The 19,723-nt window shown below is 44.8% G+C and overlaps 1 protein-coding gene and 1 pseudogene across 4 annotated transcripts in view; one reads left to right on the top strand and one right to left on the bottom strand.

Annotated features, from left to right (window-relative positions):
- The window catches only part of TDRD5 (tudor domain containing 5), a 1,858,625-nt gene that overhangs the window by 850,492 nt on the left and 988,410 nt on the right, over window positions 1–19,723 (top strand). For all 3 annotated transcript variants that reach the window (XM_078643707.1, XM_078643699.1, XM_078643690.1), the window contains exon 6: window positions 13,103–13,159. In XM_078643707.1, coding sequence (XP_078499833.1) covers window positions 13,103–13,159 — 57 coding nt within the window. The remainder of the gene's footprint in view (window positions 1–13,102; window positions 13,160–19,723) is intronic.
- LOC144755153 (cyclin-C-like) overlaps window positions 13,864–19,723 on the bottom strand; it is a 29,264-nt pseudogene continuing 23,404 nt past the window's right edge. Inside the window, exon 3 of the transcript XR_013594847.1 lies at window positions 13,864–14,870. The product of XR_013594847.1 is annotated as a cyclin-C-like (transcript). The remainder of the gene's footprint in view (window positions 14,871–19,723) is intronic.

Raw genomic sequence — 19,723 nt, 5'->3', positions numbered from 1 at the left:
CATCACCGTTCTTTATCCCACTCTGCCACCCCAGTTCAGACATGACCATATGCAAATCAGTCTGACCCTGTGACTCATGGGAACAGTCCAGCCCGAACTGCCAAGCTATGCCTTCCCTGGACCGGAAACAAGCTTCTGAGGACCGGTTTCTGGCATTTCAGCCGTCTGCAGCCCGGCTTGCTTGAATCCAGTGGCAAAGTGAGCAAGGGACTCACGTCTGAGCATACCCTGCCAACTTCTGGCGAACAAAGTGGTACAAAAGGGGGTGGTGATGGACAGAGCATCTGAACCAATCAAACACTCACACCCAGTCAACAGATCTGGGTTTAATCCATCACCGTTCTTTAGCCCACTCTGCCACCCCAGTTAAGACATGACCATATGCAAATCAGTCTGACCCTGTGCCTCGTGGGAACAGTCCAGCCCGAACTGCCAAGCTATGCCTTCCCTGGACCGGAAACAAGATTCCGAGGACCGGTTTCTGGCATTACGTCCATCACCACCCCCTTTTGAACCACTTTGTTTGCCCTAAGTTGGCAAGGTATGCTCAGACGTGAGTCCCTTGCTCACTTTGCCCCTGGATTCAAGCAAGCCGGGCTGAAGACGGCTGAAATGCCAGAAACCGGTCCTCGGAAGCTTGTTTCCGGTTCAGGGAAGGCATGGCTTGGCAGTTCGGGCTGGACTGTTCCCATGAGGCACAGGGTCAGACTGATTTGCATATGACCATGTCTGAACTGGGGTGGCAGAGTGGGCTAAAGAACGGTGATGGATTAAACCCAGACCTGTTGACTGGGTGTGAGTGTTTGATTGGTTCAGATGCTCCGTCCATCACCACCCCCTTTTGTACCACTTTGTTCGCCATAAGTTGGCAGGGTATGCTCAGACACGTGAGTCCCTTGCTCACTTTGCCACTGGATTCAAGCAAGCCGGGCTGAAGACAGCTGAAATGCCAGAAACATGTCCTCGGAAGCTTGTTTCCGGTCCAGGGAAGGCATGGCTTGGCAGTTCGGGCTGGACTGTTCCCATGAGGCACAGGGTCAGACTGATTTGCATATGGTCATGTCTGAGCTGGGGTGGCAGAGTGGGCTAAAGAACGGTGATGGATTAAACCCAGATCTGTAGACTGGGTGTGAGTGTTTGATTGGTTCAGATGCTCGGTCCATCACCACCCCCTTTTGTACCCAGGGCCGGCGCTAGGCATGGGCAGCATGGGCGGCTGCCCAGGGCCCCGAGCTCAGCCCATCAACAGGGGGCCTCGCAAAAGTGTTTACCTACCAGCCTCGCACCTGTGGTCAGCACTGCGTGGCCCAGGGAAGGGCTGCCTCTCCTCTGGGCTTCGCAAGCATGTGTAAGAATAGGAGAAGAGGCCCCCTCCCCTGTGCCTCGCAGCACTGGTTAATGGCTGTTAACCCCAGGGAGGGGGCCCCTTTTCTCCAGGGCTGTGCAGCCCACATGTAGTGCGAGGCCCATCTGCATTTGCAGCTTTGACCTGTAATTGGGGACAGGGTCGGGTTGCGAAGGGAAGCACTGCTGAAAGGTGTGACATGTGGGCCGGTTGTTAAAGGGCCTCAACTTCATTCCTGCCTCCCAGGCCATCACACTTCTGGCTTTTGTGTGCGGGGCGAAGGTGTTAAGTGTGGCAATCTGCCTTAATTGTGGCCAGGTGTTGCTCTAAGTGTTGTGTCATTCTCCCTCAGCCCCCCATTGGGGCCGCAAAGAAGTGTCTTGCTCCAGACCGCTCCCCTGCCAGGCAATGGTGGGTGGGGGCAGGTGGGAGAGTATGCCGGGCCTTCACTGAGGGAGCAGGTTTTTGGCTAAGGGCAATTGACACCTTAGCCTCCATCTTAGCTGCCAAGGTTTCAAATTGCTATGTGTGAAATTTTCATAATTCAGTGTCATTATGAGTGACATTTCAACGACCATGAGTGACCCTTTCTAGTACGCAAAATCAAGCAACGATGACGAGGAAAACATATAAAATAACGTGGGACCCAGCCCAAACAGGGTGTGTGAAGACCCAACTGAGGCACGAAAACATCATGGACCTGCCTGGACATCTGTGTTGATGGGCAGGCCGGCAGAATCCTGTCTTCCAGCCTTTGGCGACTCGTACTGGGTCCCCTGGCTCCACCCTTGAAATTAATGGTGCTGTTGTTTAGAGCATCAGTCTATCAAGGGCCTCTCTGCCATGTGGGACACAACCCTAACAAACAACACACTCCTCCGGTGCCTACTGTTGCCAGGCGGGCGGGCCACCAGAAAAACAGAATACAGATTGCCAGCCTATGTGGTAGGCCCCCCTCCCCGCTGGCAAACTCGGGCCTCTGACATCACGTGAGTGACCTGGGCCAACTGGGAACGGGGACGGACCTATGTCAGAGAGGGCCCAACAACATGAACAGGTGTCATTTATATATACGTTCGATCGGATCAATCCACCTATGTCACTCTACAGAGTAACAACTTTAAAGTAACACCGGCAGGAACGACTGCAGCTACCTGATGTGATTGTGCGCTGCACTGGCACCATCACTGTCTATTACAAACACACACAGGCTCACAGTGCCTGGTACTTACGGTCTTGGGCCACGGCCGTAGATGAGTCTGAGTCAGTACGGAGTCCGACTGTGGCGCATGCAGGCAGTGACTCTGGTCTGCTTAGTGTACATCTGAAGGGCGTCGCTTCGCTATTTCAAGGCATTACTACACACCTATTCTTGAATTACTTTAACAGCAGCCACTTGCTCACTTTGTGAAAGGAGAGGAGCGGCAATTCAGCATGGGGCGCCTCGTGGCCGCAGCGACTTCCGCCGCAAATGTCATCTGATCGGGCATACTTCAGTGACTCCACTAGGGTGGAGGAGCGCCACCCCACTGCTTTCTCGCAGAGCGAGAAGCAGAAATATAAAATGCAAAAACTACCATTTTATGTTTCTGCTACTCACACTGCGAGAAAGCAGAAGTGTTTGGTTGGGGGAGGGGGGTCTGCTTTAGGGCAGGGGAGGTGCCTTGCCCCCTGCTAAGGGCCCTGACTGTTTGCTCGGCGCTCCGGGACCGACCTAACCAGTCATGCACACTCTGGCCTTTCTCCATGTAGGTACCAATGCACCCTACATGGAGAAAACGGCCTCCCCATAGGCGCCTGGCTGGTCGGCGTCCCAACCAATCACAATGCTGCCATTGGGGAGGGAGGCTGCCTGCTTCCTGTTCCTGCCAGAGGCAGGAAAGAAAGAGAGCAGGTCAGGAGCAGAGATGACACGAGACCTGGGAAGGTAATTTTATTTAATTTTTTAAATAACCCCTGCGAGACCTCCCACCCGCGAGTCATGCTAGCCGTGACTGGATTTTACATGCAAATTAGAGGGGCCTCACATCTCCGCTTTCGCCCGGGGCCCCAGAAGTTCTAGGACCGGCCCTGTTTGTACCACTTTGTTCGCCATAAGTTGGCAGGGTATGCTCAGACGTGAGTCCCTTGCTCACTTTGCCACTGGATTCAAGCAAGCCGGGCTGAAGTCGGCTGAAATGCCAGAAACCGGTCCTCGGAAGCTTGTTTCCGGTCCAGGGATGGCATGGCTTGGCAGTTCGGGCTGGACTGTTCCCACGAGGCACAGGGTCAGACTGATTTGCATATGGCCATGTCTGAACTGGGGTGGCAGAGTGGGCTAAAGAACGGTGATGGATTAAACCCAGATCTGTTGACTGGGTGTGACTGTTTGATTGGTTCAGATACTCCGTCCATCACCACCGCCTTTTGTACCACCTGTCGTTCAAAGCGGGGCGCCTGTCTACAAGCTCTCCGCGGTCTCCTCTACGCTCGCCGGCAGGCCGCCATCTTGGGACGTTCTCCTTTGTCCCCACCGGCCGAGCTCTCGAGCAGTAGAACTCGGGTTATCCACTAGCTACACGCCCCAGTTCAGCAGCGAGTGAGCACAATCGCTTTGTCTGCCACCTCAGTGGGTCTAGGGGTACGGGGGTCCGGTACATCAGGATAAACGCGGGCTCAGTTGCGGAGCTCGCAAATTAGGCGGCGATCATCCGCGGCTCCAAGCCACGCCCCCCTCTATTTGCACTTCAATGCATATAGTTTTGCTCTGTCTCAAGGTCTCCGCCCTGCGACACAAATGTTTAAGACCCATTCTAGTCGCGCAGGGATTTAGTCAAATTAGACCTGCCTATTTATATCTGCAACTCTTAACAACTTCCAAACTGTGCCTTTTTTGTTTACCATTACTTATCCGTGGTCCCATGTGCATCTCGTTAGTTCTGTATTTTGTTTCAGGTTCCTATACAGGATTTTAGTGCTTGTATAAATCTAACGTGCTAATGTAATTGTTGTTTGTATACATTTTAGGCGTGAACTTGATACTTAGTATTTTAGGATTGCTTGTTTTAAATGGACACATTTTTTAATGTATGATTTTCCTTGCAAGTCGAATAAAAGTCGATTGATTGAGTCCCGAGTAACCCTGACAGCACTTGACTGTCAGTGGTAGGGTGGGTCTTCAGGTGTGAGGCATACACAGATGTAAGACTCAAAGTACAAACGGTAACCGAATAAGGTAATTGTCCAGCCTCACTTGTGTGCTTTTCCCCTATCATAGTCTTTCAAAAACGACAGGGGCCCCACAAACCAAGGGGACCGAGAACCTTTTGAAACAGTAACGTTAAAATCTTCAGTTGGGTACCTTTACAAAACACCACTTCTATTTCAACCTACCATAACAGACCAATCAGTCCTCAGGCATACTTTATAAAATCGTTCTCTATCAACAAAACGTGTACGACAAGGTTATAAAAATGTACAAAGCTTTAGTGACGTGTTGTCCAACAGAATATTCGTCCATGTGTAATCTGGATACAATATATCTACACTTGTTTTATAAAAAGTTTCCCATTAAAAACTGCATCACAAAGTATCGAGCAATATCTTCTAAAAACCACCCATGTGTTGCGCAAAATCAAACCCACACAGATAATGAAAAGAATAAGGGAAAAGAAAATAAGACAATAAAAATATGTATATTTAGATGATGCTGATCCACTGCAATCATTTATCAGGATTCCTGATGTATCTAATGATTTCTCTTCTTTGGTGTCACTACGTTAAGCAGATTCTGCACACATAATACGTTAACGTGTTTCTGTGAAATTGACAATGTGTAGCCACCTACTTCAGGACAATATGGATAATTCTGTCTTCCCCCAAGCAATCAGAATATACAATATCAATAAGGGAGGTCAAAGTTCTTCATGCTACTTTAGAAGTGCCGTGAGTATTACATTTTCTTTAATAACCAGGAAGGCTCAATTATTTACTTGTAATTAAATCAGCCACTTTCGAGCATATGATTATGTCCATAAGAAAGGTTTCTACCGCCCATTGAATAATCTCTCGATAGGCCTGTCTTTCAGGGATTATTAAATCTCCTTTGCTTTTTTTCTTTGTACACTGTGCTTTCTAGATTTTGAGGAATGGGGAATATTTGAAAGCCATTGTGTGGATCAAATGGCTGTCGTGGTCATTCTTTCCTTGTGTCCCAGTTTCAAGAGTTTGTAAATCTGCATTGAGTCCAATTTGACAGCTTCACCCATTGCCGATGTGCATGCTCTTGTAACCAAAGGAGATTTACAATCCAGTGAGAGACAGCCCAGTTGAGACATTTTCATGGGCGGTAGAAACCTTTCTTTCTGACGTATTCACTGACAAATATATCTTTGCTCTAAAATGCCAATTTGACTATTTGGCATTTTAGAGCCAATATTTATTTGCTTAATGGCTCTATCAATGCTTGTTAAATCATCCCAGCCTCACTATCCAGCGTAGCCCTACTTTTGCTGGTTCAAAGTTAGGCCGAAGTGAGAGAGTGCTACGGCATTGAAATTATTTTGGGACGTTCCTACTGCTGTGCCTCTTGTTTGATGCCCTTCATTTGTCTGTTAATGTGCTATGGTTTTATTTTCTCTATGATTTCTGTGATTATTCTGTCTGGTCTTAATTTTGTCTGTCACTCTATTTGATTTTCATGTTGTCTTAATACATTTTTTAAGTCAGTAATTTTCTGACCACTAATTAGTGCGTTCACTTCGGTTTCTAATCGAAATATTTGTTTTCTGTGGTCAAAATGCGGAATGTTTTAATTAAACGCTTGAGATTTTTATCTGAATATTGTACTAAGAAAGAGACTGCATGCTACAGAAATGCGCTGGAGACTGCAGGTTATCGCTAGGTAGTTTGTCAGTAAAAATTGCAGGTCCAGATGAATAAAAGGGGAAGATCATTTAAAGCCCTAACAGGAACAGGGACACAACCTTCTCAGCCTAGATCTTTACCACCCCTGCTAACTGTGTGACCAGGCAGGCTATAGCATTGAAACAAGCTAGGGGCCATATGCATGAACACATTTTCCCATAGACACAGAATGGGCAAAACCCTTTGATGCATCTGGCCCTTGATCACATCATCTTTAGAGATGCATGGATGCAGGGGCTGGTCTTCGCATCCACAGGTGATTACACAGTACAAGAAATCTCCTTCTATACACTAATATGACAAGCAGGCAATAAAGTACAGTGTGCTTTATCATTTATTTGGTATTTTCAGTTTGGCAGTGAGGTACATTACTTCAAGCGTGGTATTGAGGGATTTTATGACAGAATTGCGCTCTTTAATTTGGTTCTCTATACAGAGCTTAGTGAAACAGCAGACTTTGTGATTCTTCCCATTCCATGTCGTCAGTGACCTAGCCTAATGTGAAGCCACCCAGGTTAGACGGGCGCCTCAACGATTGTCCCTAGCAGTAGGGACTCTCAGCCACACTTCTCAGTTGTCACTATGCAGTTGTCTGGAAATGGCTTGTGCACTTTCTTAATACTTTGCGCAGAGTGACCATGTATCCTGCATACCCTTATCTAACCCCAGGTGATGGCCGCTACATGATATGCCACATGCCATGTGAATTGACAACCTTTTAGAAATGGGTTTAAAACTATATTGAGCAGCCATATCGATGAAACTCTTTCATTATCTCGTTTGTACGAGTGAATAAAATAGAAAGAAATTGCCTCACCTACAGGATGTTACTGCACAGTCGCGACATGCAGCAGTGTTAGTCTCTCCGTTCTTTTTATGGTCTGGCTTTATATAGCAGCTGTCACCAGACTATTATGTGGGCATCACAGAGACAGGCGTTGGCTCCACCCACGTGTTGGTGTCCTATATAAATAGACCGTTATGGTGGTTTTTTTCTCTGGCAGCAGCACAAATGGGAGGTGGGACAGTGGATAACCAACATGGATTTTTAAGTGCGGCTTGACATTACAACTGTCATCTGACATTTTAACCTATACAAATATTTTCCTACAGTTCTTTGCTTACACACACATACTTATCTATTCCCAAGCTATGTATTTGTATTGCTTTATTTTACCATAAAATATTATTTTAAAACAGACGTTGGCATTGCCAGTGCTTGTTTTACTGGCTGTGAAAAAACATTAATGACGTATATGTTTGTGCTTCTCGGTTTACTGCAATACCTTTCTGTGATCCTACACTTCTTTCTTCAGTAGACCTTTTTTATTCCCTGACTTTTGTCTGTAGCTGCTAGTGCTGAATAGAAATATAAATTTTACTGATTGTCAAAAAACATTAATGAAGTAGCTGTCTGTGCAAGTGGTGGATAGATATCTAAAACTGCAGTTTTAACAGGTTTTCAGTACCACTACCCATGCTCCTAGATCTACAAAGTTCATCTTGTGTTTTGGTGTCCTTGGATCCCCCTCCTGTGTAAGAAGTATCTTTGCAGCCTTTAAGATCACTGTTTTGGGTCAAGGATTATAGATACCACCAACATATCAATATTACCTAGGAGCATATCCCACTATCTTACAAGTTCCTCCTTTTTCATTTTATAAAGATTTCCAGCCCTGCTCGGGCCTCCAAACTCTCCTTGAGTATTTCTCTTTTTCATGGTTTCCGATGCCCCAGGAAGATCAGTGATACTGCTTGCTAAAATTCCCACCTTTTCAGTTATATTCCATCCATCGTGAAAGTCCGATAGCCAGCTCTGGATCCGTATTCTTTTTCATTACTAAAACCTTGAATCCTAACTGAAATGGGTAACTTCATAGTGATCTTGATTTCCTGTAGCTCAGAGCATTTGAGGTTAAAATCCCTCTTTACATTCTCTGCAATATCTGTTCTGCCTTCTTCTGCATAACCATTGGTCCAGTATGATCTAATGATATAGGAGCCAGAGTAATTTGTATGCCCATATATTTTAGTTTGTTGCATAATTTAAAAAGGGCAATTTTATCATCTCTATTCCGACCTCATTTAAATATACCAACGCTGTTTTGTCATTGTGCTTTTTAGGCGGATATTGTACCAAAAAGGTTTGCTGTTTTAGCCCTGGCTCTATTATGATGATTTACTCTAACTATGATGTACTCAGTATGCACTTTGCAGCTCATTACTGAAACTTCTCCTCTCTTACTTTAATCACTCTATGGAACTAAAGAACTGCTGCAGAAATTGGATTAGCCAACCTTGTTTCTGTTCCTCATTTAAATTGCTCTGAAGTCAACCACATTGCGGCTACTTTAGCTGTTGTGCATTTTTTTGTAGTTTACTTATGCATTGTATGAATTTGTCTGGTAGGCCAAAGCTCCTTAAAGTTTGCATGACACTTGGCTGTTCTAGTCTGTATAACTCCCTCCCCACATCCAACGAGTGCAGACATTCTGTCTGAGTCTACTTTATTTGCCCACACCAAATACATTCATCTTCTCATATTCTCTGCCCAAAATAACTGATCCATGAACCAAAGTTTAAATGGCATCTTTCTCTCTCTATGAGAGGGTCTCCATCAGTATTTAACAGTAGTTGTCAATAACAGGGTTGTAGTTTTGACACTATTTTGGGTCCTCCACGTCTTTACAATCACTTTTTCAATTGTTTTGCTCTTCATATCAGGTTACAGACCCCTGCCAATTTAATACCATATTAAGCTTCTTGGCCAGAAGTTTCATGAACTCTGCATCAAAGTCTGTCCCAGAGGATCTACTCTGTTACTAATTCATTTTCTTCTTCACTTTTACTTTTAGGTTTCTGATGAGTAAAACTCTTAGTAGCAAGTCTCGGATACTTGGTAATTTCCTTACTACTTCTCACTAGTCGTCCTCTGACCATAACTTTTTACTTCATAACTTCTCTTGTCCCTTTTTCTATTTTCTATGTAAGCTAGTAACTTTCCAACTTCATGATCTTGTTCATAGAACGTGATTTTTAAGTTCTGCAATGAGAAACTTTATTATGTTTTATGCTGATGCATTTATCATTGTCATAAAATCCCTTGTTCCTCTTCCTTCTTATACTCCTTTCGTCTTACCATTTCACTCATTCTCCATTGTAACTTTCCTTCACCTGAACCAAAAATCTTGCATGTGTCACCAAAACACCATTAAAGCCTAGCCCACGGTAAATTCTGTCTTGCATGTTGATTTCAACTAGTTTTTTCAGAGTTTCATCTTCCAATGTCGTGTAACAACGATATCCTCAATACTCCATATGCAGTATTTGCCTACTCTAATTTGCGAAGGCAATATCTGATGATATCTACCGGTGATGCCAACTTTCTCCATTCTTCTCTGAGCTGTGTGGTGGATGTATCTGTTTTTTTTCCACAAGGTTGACTCTGGTTATTCCAAGTAAACATTGAGTATTCTGGGCTAAACTCTACCTTTGGACAATTCATGAAAGTGCTACTTGAAGTTGTTCCAGATTGTTATACCATTCCTTACCTTTTGTAGAATATCTTCTCTGGCTGCTTACTCCATGCATCTAACTGGAAACCTCTCCAAGTTTGAACTTTCTGTTTCTGATATACTCTGTGGTGTACTCTTAAAATAAATGTAATCCAGTTTGAGAGGTTTTGTAACCTGTTGTTTTATGAAATGTGTTGTATTCAGCAGAGGGCTGTCTTGTTGTCCATGCACTCATGTGAGCTTCACATCTGTGATCTACAGATTCTAATAATCTATCTTATCTTGAGCATCATGATCTGGACCATCTTAACTTAAAGTAAATCATTTTTTCTGGCTTCTGCCAGATTCAAGACACTTGTTTCTACGTATTACATTTATTTTCAAGCTGTTGTCCCTTCTTCAAAGTGCTAAGTGATGTCTGCATAGTCTCCATGTAATTGATTTTCATGGAATTTCTCTCTTTTTCTGAATCTTCCTCCACTTTCTTCCCCGATTACCCATTATTTCCTCAGTGTCCCTTTGTGTTTGATCTCCTGGGTGTCACAGCCATGTCTTTGAGTGTCTTGGGTGTCAGCATTGCATTTGCTGTGCCCACAGTCAAGTATGTATCGTAAATGAGAGAGATGCTCCTTCTATAGTAATGAATGTTTTTCCCTACTTTTAACCAAGTTATTTTTGCCTTCAGCCGTTTTGCTTATTTACATATTTGGGGGGGCTTGCTTTAATCACTCTTTCCCCCTAGTCCTTTTTGGCATGTTTCCTGGACATTTTCTCTTGTTGTCAGCACACTACCTAGCTGTCCCCAGTAGACTTGTGTCTCTGCTTCTGTGGCTGTGTCCCTGCACTGTCGTAGCTCTTTGCCAGCATTATTTTAATTACTTTTGCTCTGAATGAGCTCCTGCTGGAGCTCTGCTCTGGTAACAGGCTTATTTTCTGGTATTAGTCATTCCACTTCTAATTAGTATTTCCACATTTTCAAATGTAGGTATTCTCCATTGGTTCATGTCAGATATGAGTTGGGTCACTTATTATCACACAGCTGCATCCTTTTAGCATTTTCTGCGCTTTAGGCATGTCCCCATTTGATCCTACTTGGAGCTCAAGAATTTGACTGCATCTCAGTTTCTAAGATGTCAGTATTTACCTTGTGTTATAGGGGTTTGACTCTTAGTTTTTATTCTATGTTGCTTCTTTTTTCATTTAAATTCCTTTAATTTCATTGATCATATAGAAATTTGTTTGATCTGGACTCGATTCCAGTATGCTTTATCATATATTTGAGTCTGTGTGGTTTGAGCTCTGTAAAGTAAATTGTTACCATACAAGGTGTTTCCTATACATACCTAACATAATTAGGTTTTAGCTAAAGCCATTGCTTTGCGATTATCAATTTTGGATTAAACCATTGCTTTGCAAGACATTTGATGTGTGTTGCATTCAAGAGAGAATATGCTCAAGAAAAACTATGTTGGTGAGGAATACATAACTGGAGCACATACTCTCATAAATGTGCCCAATCAATGGGAATGAATGAAAGCCATGAAATCCATAATTCAGGGATTGCAGTGCTTGTAACTAAAAATGCTTTGTGTATGATCCAACCGTCTTGTACAATGAACATCAGAGAGTTGTGTACATGAGGAAATCTTGGTTCATGACCTGTTACATTTGTTGCAAGTGGCTCGAATTACACTCTGATTCCTCACTACCTACTGTGCAGGTGTAGAAGTTAGATTCCACTTTATCTTTTGTTTTGACAGTATGGCTCCCAAATACCTCCTGTGTGCGTGCTGAGACATACTGACTGAATGCTGGCAGATTTTGGCACAGGCGTTTAGTGTCCTAAAATAGACTATACTTTATTTCCTCCTATCAAGTAGTACTTTCCTAACTTAGCTCACAAAGGGCCCATTAGAACCTCTTCGCTTGGGAACTTCATATGTTTACCGTCAAATGTGGCACTAGTATTGGTGCTTACGTCCACCAGGCAATCAACAAGATACATGCTTTCTCCATCAAAGACTATTTCCTGCGGTTTCATAAAAGTAGAATCATTTTACAGACCAGTAAAACCCTTAGTTTGACCCTCAGGTTGTGTCTATTATTTTTTAAAGAATTATTATATTGAGATATTTTTTCTCCTAATTTTACCACGGTGACTGAGAGATTGTTGCATAAACTAGGCAAGGCAAGAGACTTAAGGCTCAGAGACCAGCTGTTTATTTTCTTTTTTTAAATTCTCATTGTGTTTTTTTGTTCTAAACCATGTGATTTTGACTCATGAATTCTTAAAAAATCAATAACATTCCCGCTTGAAAGGTAGGATAGTAATTACTTTCGATTTTCTGCCACATTCATGTTCGTTTCGAGAAGCACTACAGATGACCCAGTTATTTGCGACTGTCAACCTCAGAAAGGACCCGATTTTTAAATAGTGGATAGGAAAATGGATCACTGTGGTCAACATTTTCTGTTGTGCCGAGACCAGCTGTGCCCTTAGGGTCAGAGTGACAGTGGTTGGATTAATAACTTATTTAGGACTTTGCATGTGTGTGAACAGGGGCTAGAACTACAGTTTGTAGAATGTTTAGGGTAGGCATAAACTGTGTTTGGTGGTAAGACCACCTCCCAGATTATGAGTCTTGCGCTGAATGGAATTTTCAAAGTTTTCTGTGCTCAAAAGACAGTTGTACGATCTAGAGGTGTCAGGAGTATGTTTCTAAGCAGGTGCAGCTTTTAGATGTCTATATGTAGAGATGGAGAATGTGGGTTGAGAGGGTTTGACCACAGAACCGACTTTGCTGAGAAAACAAAAATAGTGAGAGCCGTCTTAAAGGTGCAGCCAACTGTATTGATATATATTGTGTTACTTACTGGGTCCAGTTAGGTTTATTACATTGCTTCCCTGTTTTTGGGAGTGACAGTATGCAAATTCAAATGGTGGGTGAGCAGGTTTCCCTCTGGACTGGCAGGAGTTCTGGAGCTAAGAGATGGTTTATTCTTGTAAAGGATTTTTTCCAGTTCGTCCTACTGAAAAGCAAGTGAAAAAAACACAAACTGGTTATTTATGAGCATTTGTTACCTGAAAAGCTAGTTCTGGCTGCAGTAGAAAACAGCAGAACACCTAATTTGATGATCGCCTATTAAAATGCATTCACCTCTTCTGGAGCCCTGTTAGTTGAGAGGATTTGAAGGACTTCTTATGTAGTAACATTTTAAAAGCTTTATATAAGGAAAAATATCATGCAGCGCATTGCCCTACTGTCTATTTTCTGTAACTACAACATTTTAAATCAGTTAATAAATGTTATCAACTAACCATTTATTGTTCTTTTAGGTTGCTGCCCAGCATGATGATGGCTTACTAGTTAACAAGCTGCCTTTGGAATTCCAGGTTTGTTTTGCCCGGTGCTTTAGCTTGTCTTTTTTTTTTTTTTTTTTTAGTATTTCACAGTCCTTTATTTCTATTTTTAAACTAAATATTCGAGCCTTTGAACTTACAAGCATAAAATGCTGTAAGACATTTAAAGCATTGTGGGTTCTTGCGTGCACCAAATTTAGTCAAAAGGTCCTGTGCGCATTAGAATAAGTCAAATGAAAAATACTACAATTGCCTGAACGCACAGTATAACTTTAATTTCTGTATGGGCCCAAAATTGTTTGCCACTGCTATAATACCACCAGTGGAGAATAACATACGTACTCTACTGATGCAACCTGACATTAGTCCAAAATATTTGCCCCAGCTATGGTATACACAGAAGAAAAGCCTTCTCTCACATGGGCTAGCCAAGTTCAGACCAAACCATGTATGAAGTCATGAAAAAGGGCACATCCATCAAACTAAGGGTACTGATAGGAAGTGGATCAGAACTCCTCTCCATGCTGCATGTGGGGGGGGGGGGAGAGAACACAGTAGTAGAGCAGAGACAGCATATTTATTTTCCTAAATTTGCCCTTGGAAACCCATTATTACCTCCACAATACCCCCTAAGTGCTGCAACAGAGGCGTTGACAGACAGTTTAACCCCTTCTACGCTCATGACGAGCTCAGCTCGTCATGAGCTACGCCTGTCGTTCGCTCAAAACGCGGGTTTCCGCAAAAGTCAGCGCACAGCGGGAAAACCGCTAGCGCGCAAGGGGTTAATGGATAGAGTAGCAGCAATACAGTTTGATGAAAAATCATTCAGAAGTGTACATCACGTTCTCAAGCACCTTCAGAATTATTGCGTTCACTTACGGAAAGATATGTTAGCCCAGTAATAGATGCAGTATATAATAACGGTTGGTATGAACCATTGCAGGGAAAACAAGGTTGAGCAAGTTCATCACAGCTGAATTATTACCCAAATACCAACATTTTCTTTTTATAGTCCTTGATATTATGTCACTGGATAAACTGAAACATATTTTGAAGCAACTTCATTCATACACCATTGTACAGATATTCAAAAAAAAAATAACACTTTTTAGTGTGCCCTCAAATTAAATATGCTTCATGTTTGGCCTACACAACAGTAAAGGTAAGGATTATTAGCAGACTTGCTTTTAGAAACTGTTCAAAGCAGGTTCAAAATGACGAAAGCAGGAAATTAAGTGTTGCCACTTAAATAAAAATGTGCAATTGTAACCTAACGAAAAAAACATTTACTGGTACATTTTCTTAGGGTTTAAATGAAATACTAGAACTTAAATTATCCATTTGAATAGAGTAATGACCAAAATATTTTCTGCAGGATTGATACTGTTGAGAAATTTCTTTCCTGGTGCACTGTTCTTTCTGTTCAGGGGCACTTCATAAGCTTGTCCACGTTTTAGGAAATAATTGCTCAGCGATGTGAACCTGGGCACTTTACGGAACTCTGAAGGCAGAGGGTTCAAACTGAATAACTTCAATGTCTTCGGCGGTGTCTCCGTTCCCTATCACTAAAATATTCTGAGCAGGTGCTTGTGGGTTTTCAGCACGGTAAACATGTTTTCTTCTTTGAAAGTGGTCCATTACAAAGTCTTTTGGAATGTCTCAAGACTGGCTGTATCCGGAGCTCTGGCTTCCATTTGGACCCTGTTCTTCACTGTTTGGAGGTGGTTTTGGTTTAGGCATCTTACTGAGAATAGCAGCCATTTCTTTTCGCTCGTTATGGACATAGGGGTCCCAGACTCGTGGAAAGAAATTAGTATAGAATATACGAGTATTTAAGCGAATAGATAGAGACAACAATTCAAATAAGTGACAGTGTTTTTATTTTCGCCGCACTTGTATTACCATTATATGGTTATACGATATGTATCAAAAAGAAACATTTGCATTTTCATTAATCAATGTGCCCACATAGGAAAGGGGGAAGGTGTGCAGGGTAAAGTTAGAGATAGTTGTGATTCACTATTCAATAATTCATAACATAAAAAACATACATTTAAATTCATGTATATGTTCAGTTAGTACTAGATGGTCCCCATGAAAAAGGCCACACATGCTATGCACAAATCAAAACATTATATTTGACAATCAAACTCCTAAACGGCTATATATATCTCGTGCTGATGGTAGGAGTTGATAAAGTAGATAGCAGTCTATGTTTCGACCCTTGGGATTGTAGGATAATTGATCCTTACAGCGCGGGTCTTCATCAGGACGTGGGGGAAAGGGGGGGCTGAATTCCTAGGTTTGAGAAAGGAAAGTAAGAGCTAATTAGTCATGGCGGTCTCAGAAGAGTCCCGATGATCCGTAGCGGAAAAAACGCTCGTTATATTACATTAAAAACACTAAAAGACACTGAGAACTATACACATAGGAAGAGCCCATACTGTGCTCAAAACGTTAAGTTGTGTCACGTTTACCTGCCGCGATAGCGGGTCGGGAGATGTCAGATGCGGCCGAGTGAGGTCCGTAGACAATCTGAGTGAGTGAGAGGATATAGTGAGACTCGATTAATTACGTATAGGATAATCATTCCATTAAATAATTGGGAATGGGGTGACTGGTATTAATAGCGAGGTGGTTACCTGTTATTCAGGAGAGACTATTGAATTTGATCAATCAGCTGTCCGTATCTGCAGAAATGGGGAAAGTTGAAGGGCCAGTCAATACTTGGAGACAAGAGGGGGATTGAGGGTCATAGGCATACTTCGCACAGGGCGCTTATATGGCTTACCCGATTAATCGAGATTCCGGAGCTTGTAGGAGGGCTCGAGGCGGCGGCTCATCGCGCCTCCTGTAACCAGGAAGTAAGGCGGGAAGGGGGCGTAATAGCCTTAATGGCTCGGTGTTAGAGAGTGAGAAAAGACTAATCTGCGGCGGTTGCTAGGCAACCTCCAGTGTCATCTGAAAGCCTTATTAGCTTGATGTTGAAGAGTGAAAAAAGACTATTCTATGGCGGTTGCTAACGAAACCTCCAGCGTCACCTAGGAAATTTGGGGGAAATTTCGCATCTGACATCTCCCGACCCGCTATCGCGGCAGGTAAACGTGACACAACTTAACGTTTTGAGCACAGTATGGGGCTCTTCCTATGTGTATAGTCCTCAGTGTCTTTTAGTGTTTTTAATGTAATATAACGAGCGTTTTTTCCGCTACGGATCATCGGGACTCTTCTGAGACCGCCATGACTAATTAGCTCTTACTTTCCTTTCTCAAACCTTGGAATTCAGCCCCCTCTTTCCCCCACGTCCTGATGAAGACCCGCGCTGTAAGGATCAATTAGCCTACAATCCCAAGGGTCGAAACGTAGACTGCTATCTACTTTATCAACTCCTACCATCAGCACGAGATATATATAGCCGTTTAGGAGTTTGATTGTCAAATATAACGTTTTGATTTGTGCATAGCATGTGTGGCCTTTTTCATGGGGACCATCTAGTACTAACTGAACATATACATGAATTTTTTTTTTTTTTTGTTTTTTTTTTGAAAATTCTTTTTATTAGTCAGGAAAAGAAATCAAACATAGCAATCAATTACAGTCAGCTCATGTCCGTTACCCCAGCAGAAATACAATTTGAAACAAATCAAGACAGTTCCGTATTCACAGCAATAGACCAACAGTTTAGTCCAGGTCTTCTGAGCCAGGCCGTGATACAAGGGGTGGTTCACAGAGGTTGCTTCTAAAAACGTTCCAGCCGGACCAGACCTCACCCCATTTGCGGGGGCAACCTCTCGCTATATACACAGTCTTTTCCTGCAGCATGCACCAGTCCATGTCGCTTTGCCAGTCCACAAATTTCGGTGGAGTAGGGGCCCCCCAAAGCCTGGCGATGTTCCTCTTGGCCACCATCTGCCCAAGGGTCACCCATATCCTCCCTTTAGAAGGCAGGTCAGTGGGTTCCCAAATGTTCAGGAGACATCTCTTGGCCTCCAAACGGATCTCCGTCTCCCATACCTCCCCCATACATTGCACCACCCTTCTCCAGTATCTTTGTACCTTCGGACAATCCCACAGTATGTGGAAGAAGGTGCCTTGCCCGCCACATCCTCTTCTGCAAAGGCCCTCTCCTCCCCTCCCCATAGCTTGCAGCCTAGTGCAGGAGATGTATACTCTATGCACAATTTTTAATTGTATCAAACGCAATCTGGCAGATATCGCCACTTCCCTAGGGGAGGCAAGAGCCCAGGTCCACTCCTCCTCGTCCATCTCAAGCCCGTCTGCAACCCATTTCTCTTTGAGGGAGAGGAGCATGTCGGGGGGTTGTTGATCAGTTTTTTGTAGGTAAGAGAGATGGCGTGATCAGGGATATACCCATCAAGTAATCTGTCCTCAAGTGGTGAGGCCTGAGGCGGTGTGGTGTCCGGCTGGATGTTGGTTTGCAGGGAATGTCTCACTTGTAAGTATCTAAAGTGTTCTGTGGGGGCCAAGGCATACGTATCTTGCAAGTGTGTGAATGTGTGGATTCCTTTGGGGCCCCACATGTCCCCAACCCGCGAGATCCCTATCAGGTCCCAGTTACGGAACCCCTTAGTGCGTCCCAAGTTACCCAGTTTCTCCGACGCCCAGAGTGGGGTGAACATAGTCAGGACACCGGACCACCCCATTTTTCGCTGCGCAGCATGCCATACTTGTACCGAGTGTTTGGTCGGACCCGTGAGGTGATGTTTACCTGGCCTAGAATAGAGAGCGATTTCGTAGTTTCCCCCAGGAAGTAGCCATCTGTCCATCCCGTACCCGGGGTCATTCCCATCACCGTATGTACCATGGTTTATGGCTGAGAGGTGGGCAGCCCAGTAGTATTTGCGGACGTCAGGGAGGGCTATTCCACCGTCGTACCATCCCAACGTGAGTTTGTGCAGTGCTATCCTAGGCACCCCCGCCCAGAGGAGGTCACGTTGCGCCGCTTCGATCGCAGCAAAGTACGAGTTCGGTATTAGATCCGGGTAGTTTTGTACTGCATAGAGAAATCTGGGCAGAGCCATCATTTTAAAGAGGGCTGCTCTGCCCAGCAATGAGAGCGGGAGTTGTCGCCAGGACCCGACATCTCGCTGAAATCTCTGCAGAGGCGGGAGAAGGTTCTTTTCGTATAGCAGAGACTTGTCCGCGGAGACGAAGACTCCCAGGTATCTAAATCCGTCCGCCGTCACTGTAATAGGACAGGTGGCGGGGAGTCTCGGAGGGTCCCCTCGGAGCACGTAGAGGTGGGATTTGCTCCAATTTATCCGGAACCCAGAGTTCCGCCCGAAGCTCTCAAAGATGTCAAGTGCCGCTACTATAGATCTACTTGGTCGAGTGAGGTAGAGGAGGATATCGTCGGCGTATAGGGAGATCTTGTCCTCCCAACCCTCCGTCCACGCTATCCCTTTAAGGTAGACGTCGTGCCGTATCCAGGCCGCTAGCGGCTCCAGGGAAAGCGCGAATAGGAGGGGCGAGAGAGGGCAGCCCTGTCGTGTTCCCCTCCCCAGAGTAAAGACCTCAGATGCCTTACCGTTGACTACCACTTGGGCCAGCGGTTCGGCATAGAGGAGACGAATCCAGGAGATAAAATTAGGCCCAAAGCCCAATTTGCGAAGTACCGCGATCATATATGGCCACTCAAGGGTGTCAAACGCCATAGTGGCATCAAGGGAGAGCACCACTGCATCCTCCCGTAGCCTATGTCGCTGCCCGAGTACGCCGTTGAGGCGCCTGATGTTCAGTGCGGTGTTGCGGCGGGGCATGAAACCAGACTGGTCTGGGTGGACCAGTGCAGAGAGGACCGGCTGGAGTCGATTTGCCAGTGTTTTAGCCAGAATCTTCGGCTCAGCGTTGAGCAACGAAATTGGCCTGTATGAGGTACAGACGTCTTGAGGTCTACCCTCCTTCGGTATCGCCACTATAGTTGCTATGCGTTGGTCTCTGGGCAGCTCCCCTGCCTCCCTACTAACATCGAACATGCGTTTAAGGTGCGCGCCAAGGGCATCAGGTTTAAGCTTGTAGAGCTCTATTGGGAGGCCGTTAGGTCCCATGGCCTTCCCCGGGCGGAGGTCAGCTATAGCGCGTTGAAGCTCAGAGGCCTCGAGCGGGCCCTCAAGGGCAGCCCGGTCTTCCTCCGACAGACAAGGCAGTCTGATATCCGCCAGGAGGGCCACCGAGTCCTCCTCCGGCCGGTCAGACTCACGGCTGTATACTTGTTTATAGTGCCTGGCGAATTCTGCCACTATCTCCCGGGGCTCAGTCACTACTATCCCCGCAGCCGTTCGTATTTCCGGCACCACTCTACTGGCCTGTTGTTTCTTGTCGAGCCAAGCTATAAGTTTCCCAGCTTTGTCTCCCTGGTCATATACCCTCCCCATCTTGTGCATGGCCGCCGTCCTGGCCTCCTGCGCGACTAAATCCCTGTATTCCTGAGTCTTCACCTGCAAGCGGTGCTGTACATTAATCGCCCCCTCCTCTCGCGCCTCCCTCTCCAACTCCGCCAGATCCGCCTCCACTGTCGCAACCTGCCGTTCTCTATCCCTTCTTCCACCGGCTATGGCTGACAACGCCTCCCCCCTG

Source organism: Lissotriton helveticus, chromosome 1_1 (assembly GCF_964261635.1).
Source record: "Lissotriton helveticus chromosome 1_1, aLisHel1.1, whole genome shotgun sequence".
Taxonomy (NCBI): Eukaryota; Metazoa; Chordata; class Amphibia; order Caudata; family Salamandridae; genus Lissotriton; species Lissotriton helveticus.
The sequence above is the reverse complement of the archived record's forward strand: the minus strand, read 5'-3'. Positions and strand labels throughout refer to the sequence as shown.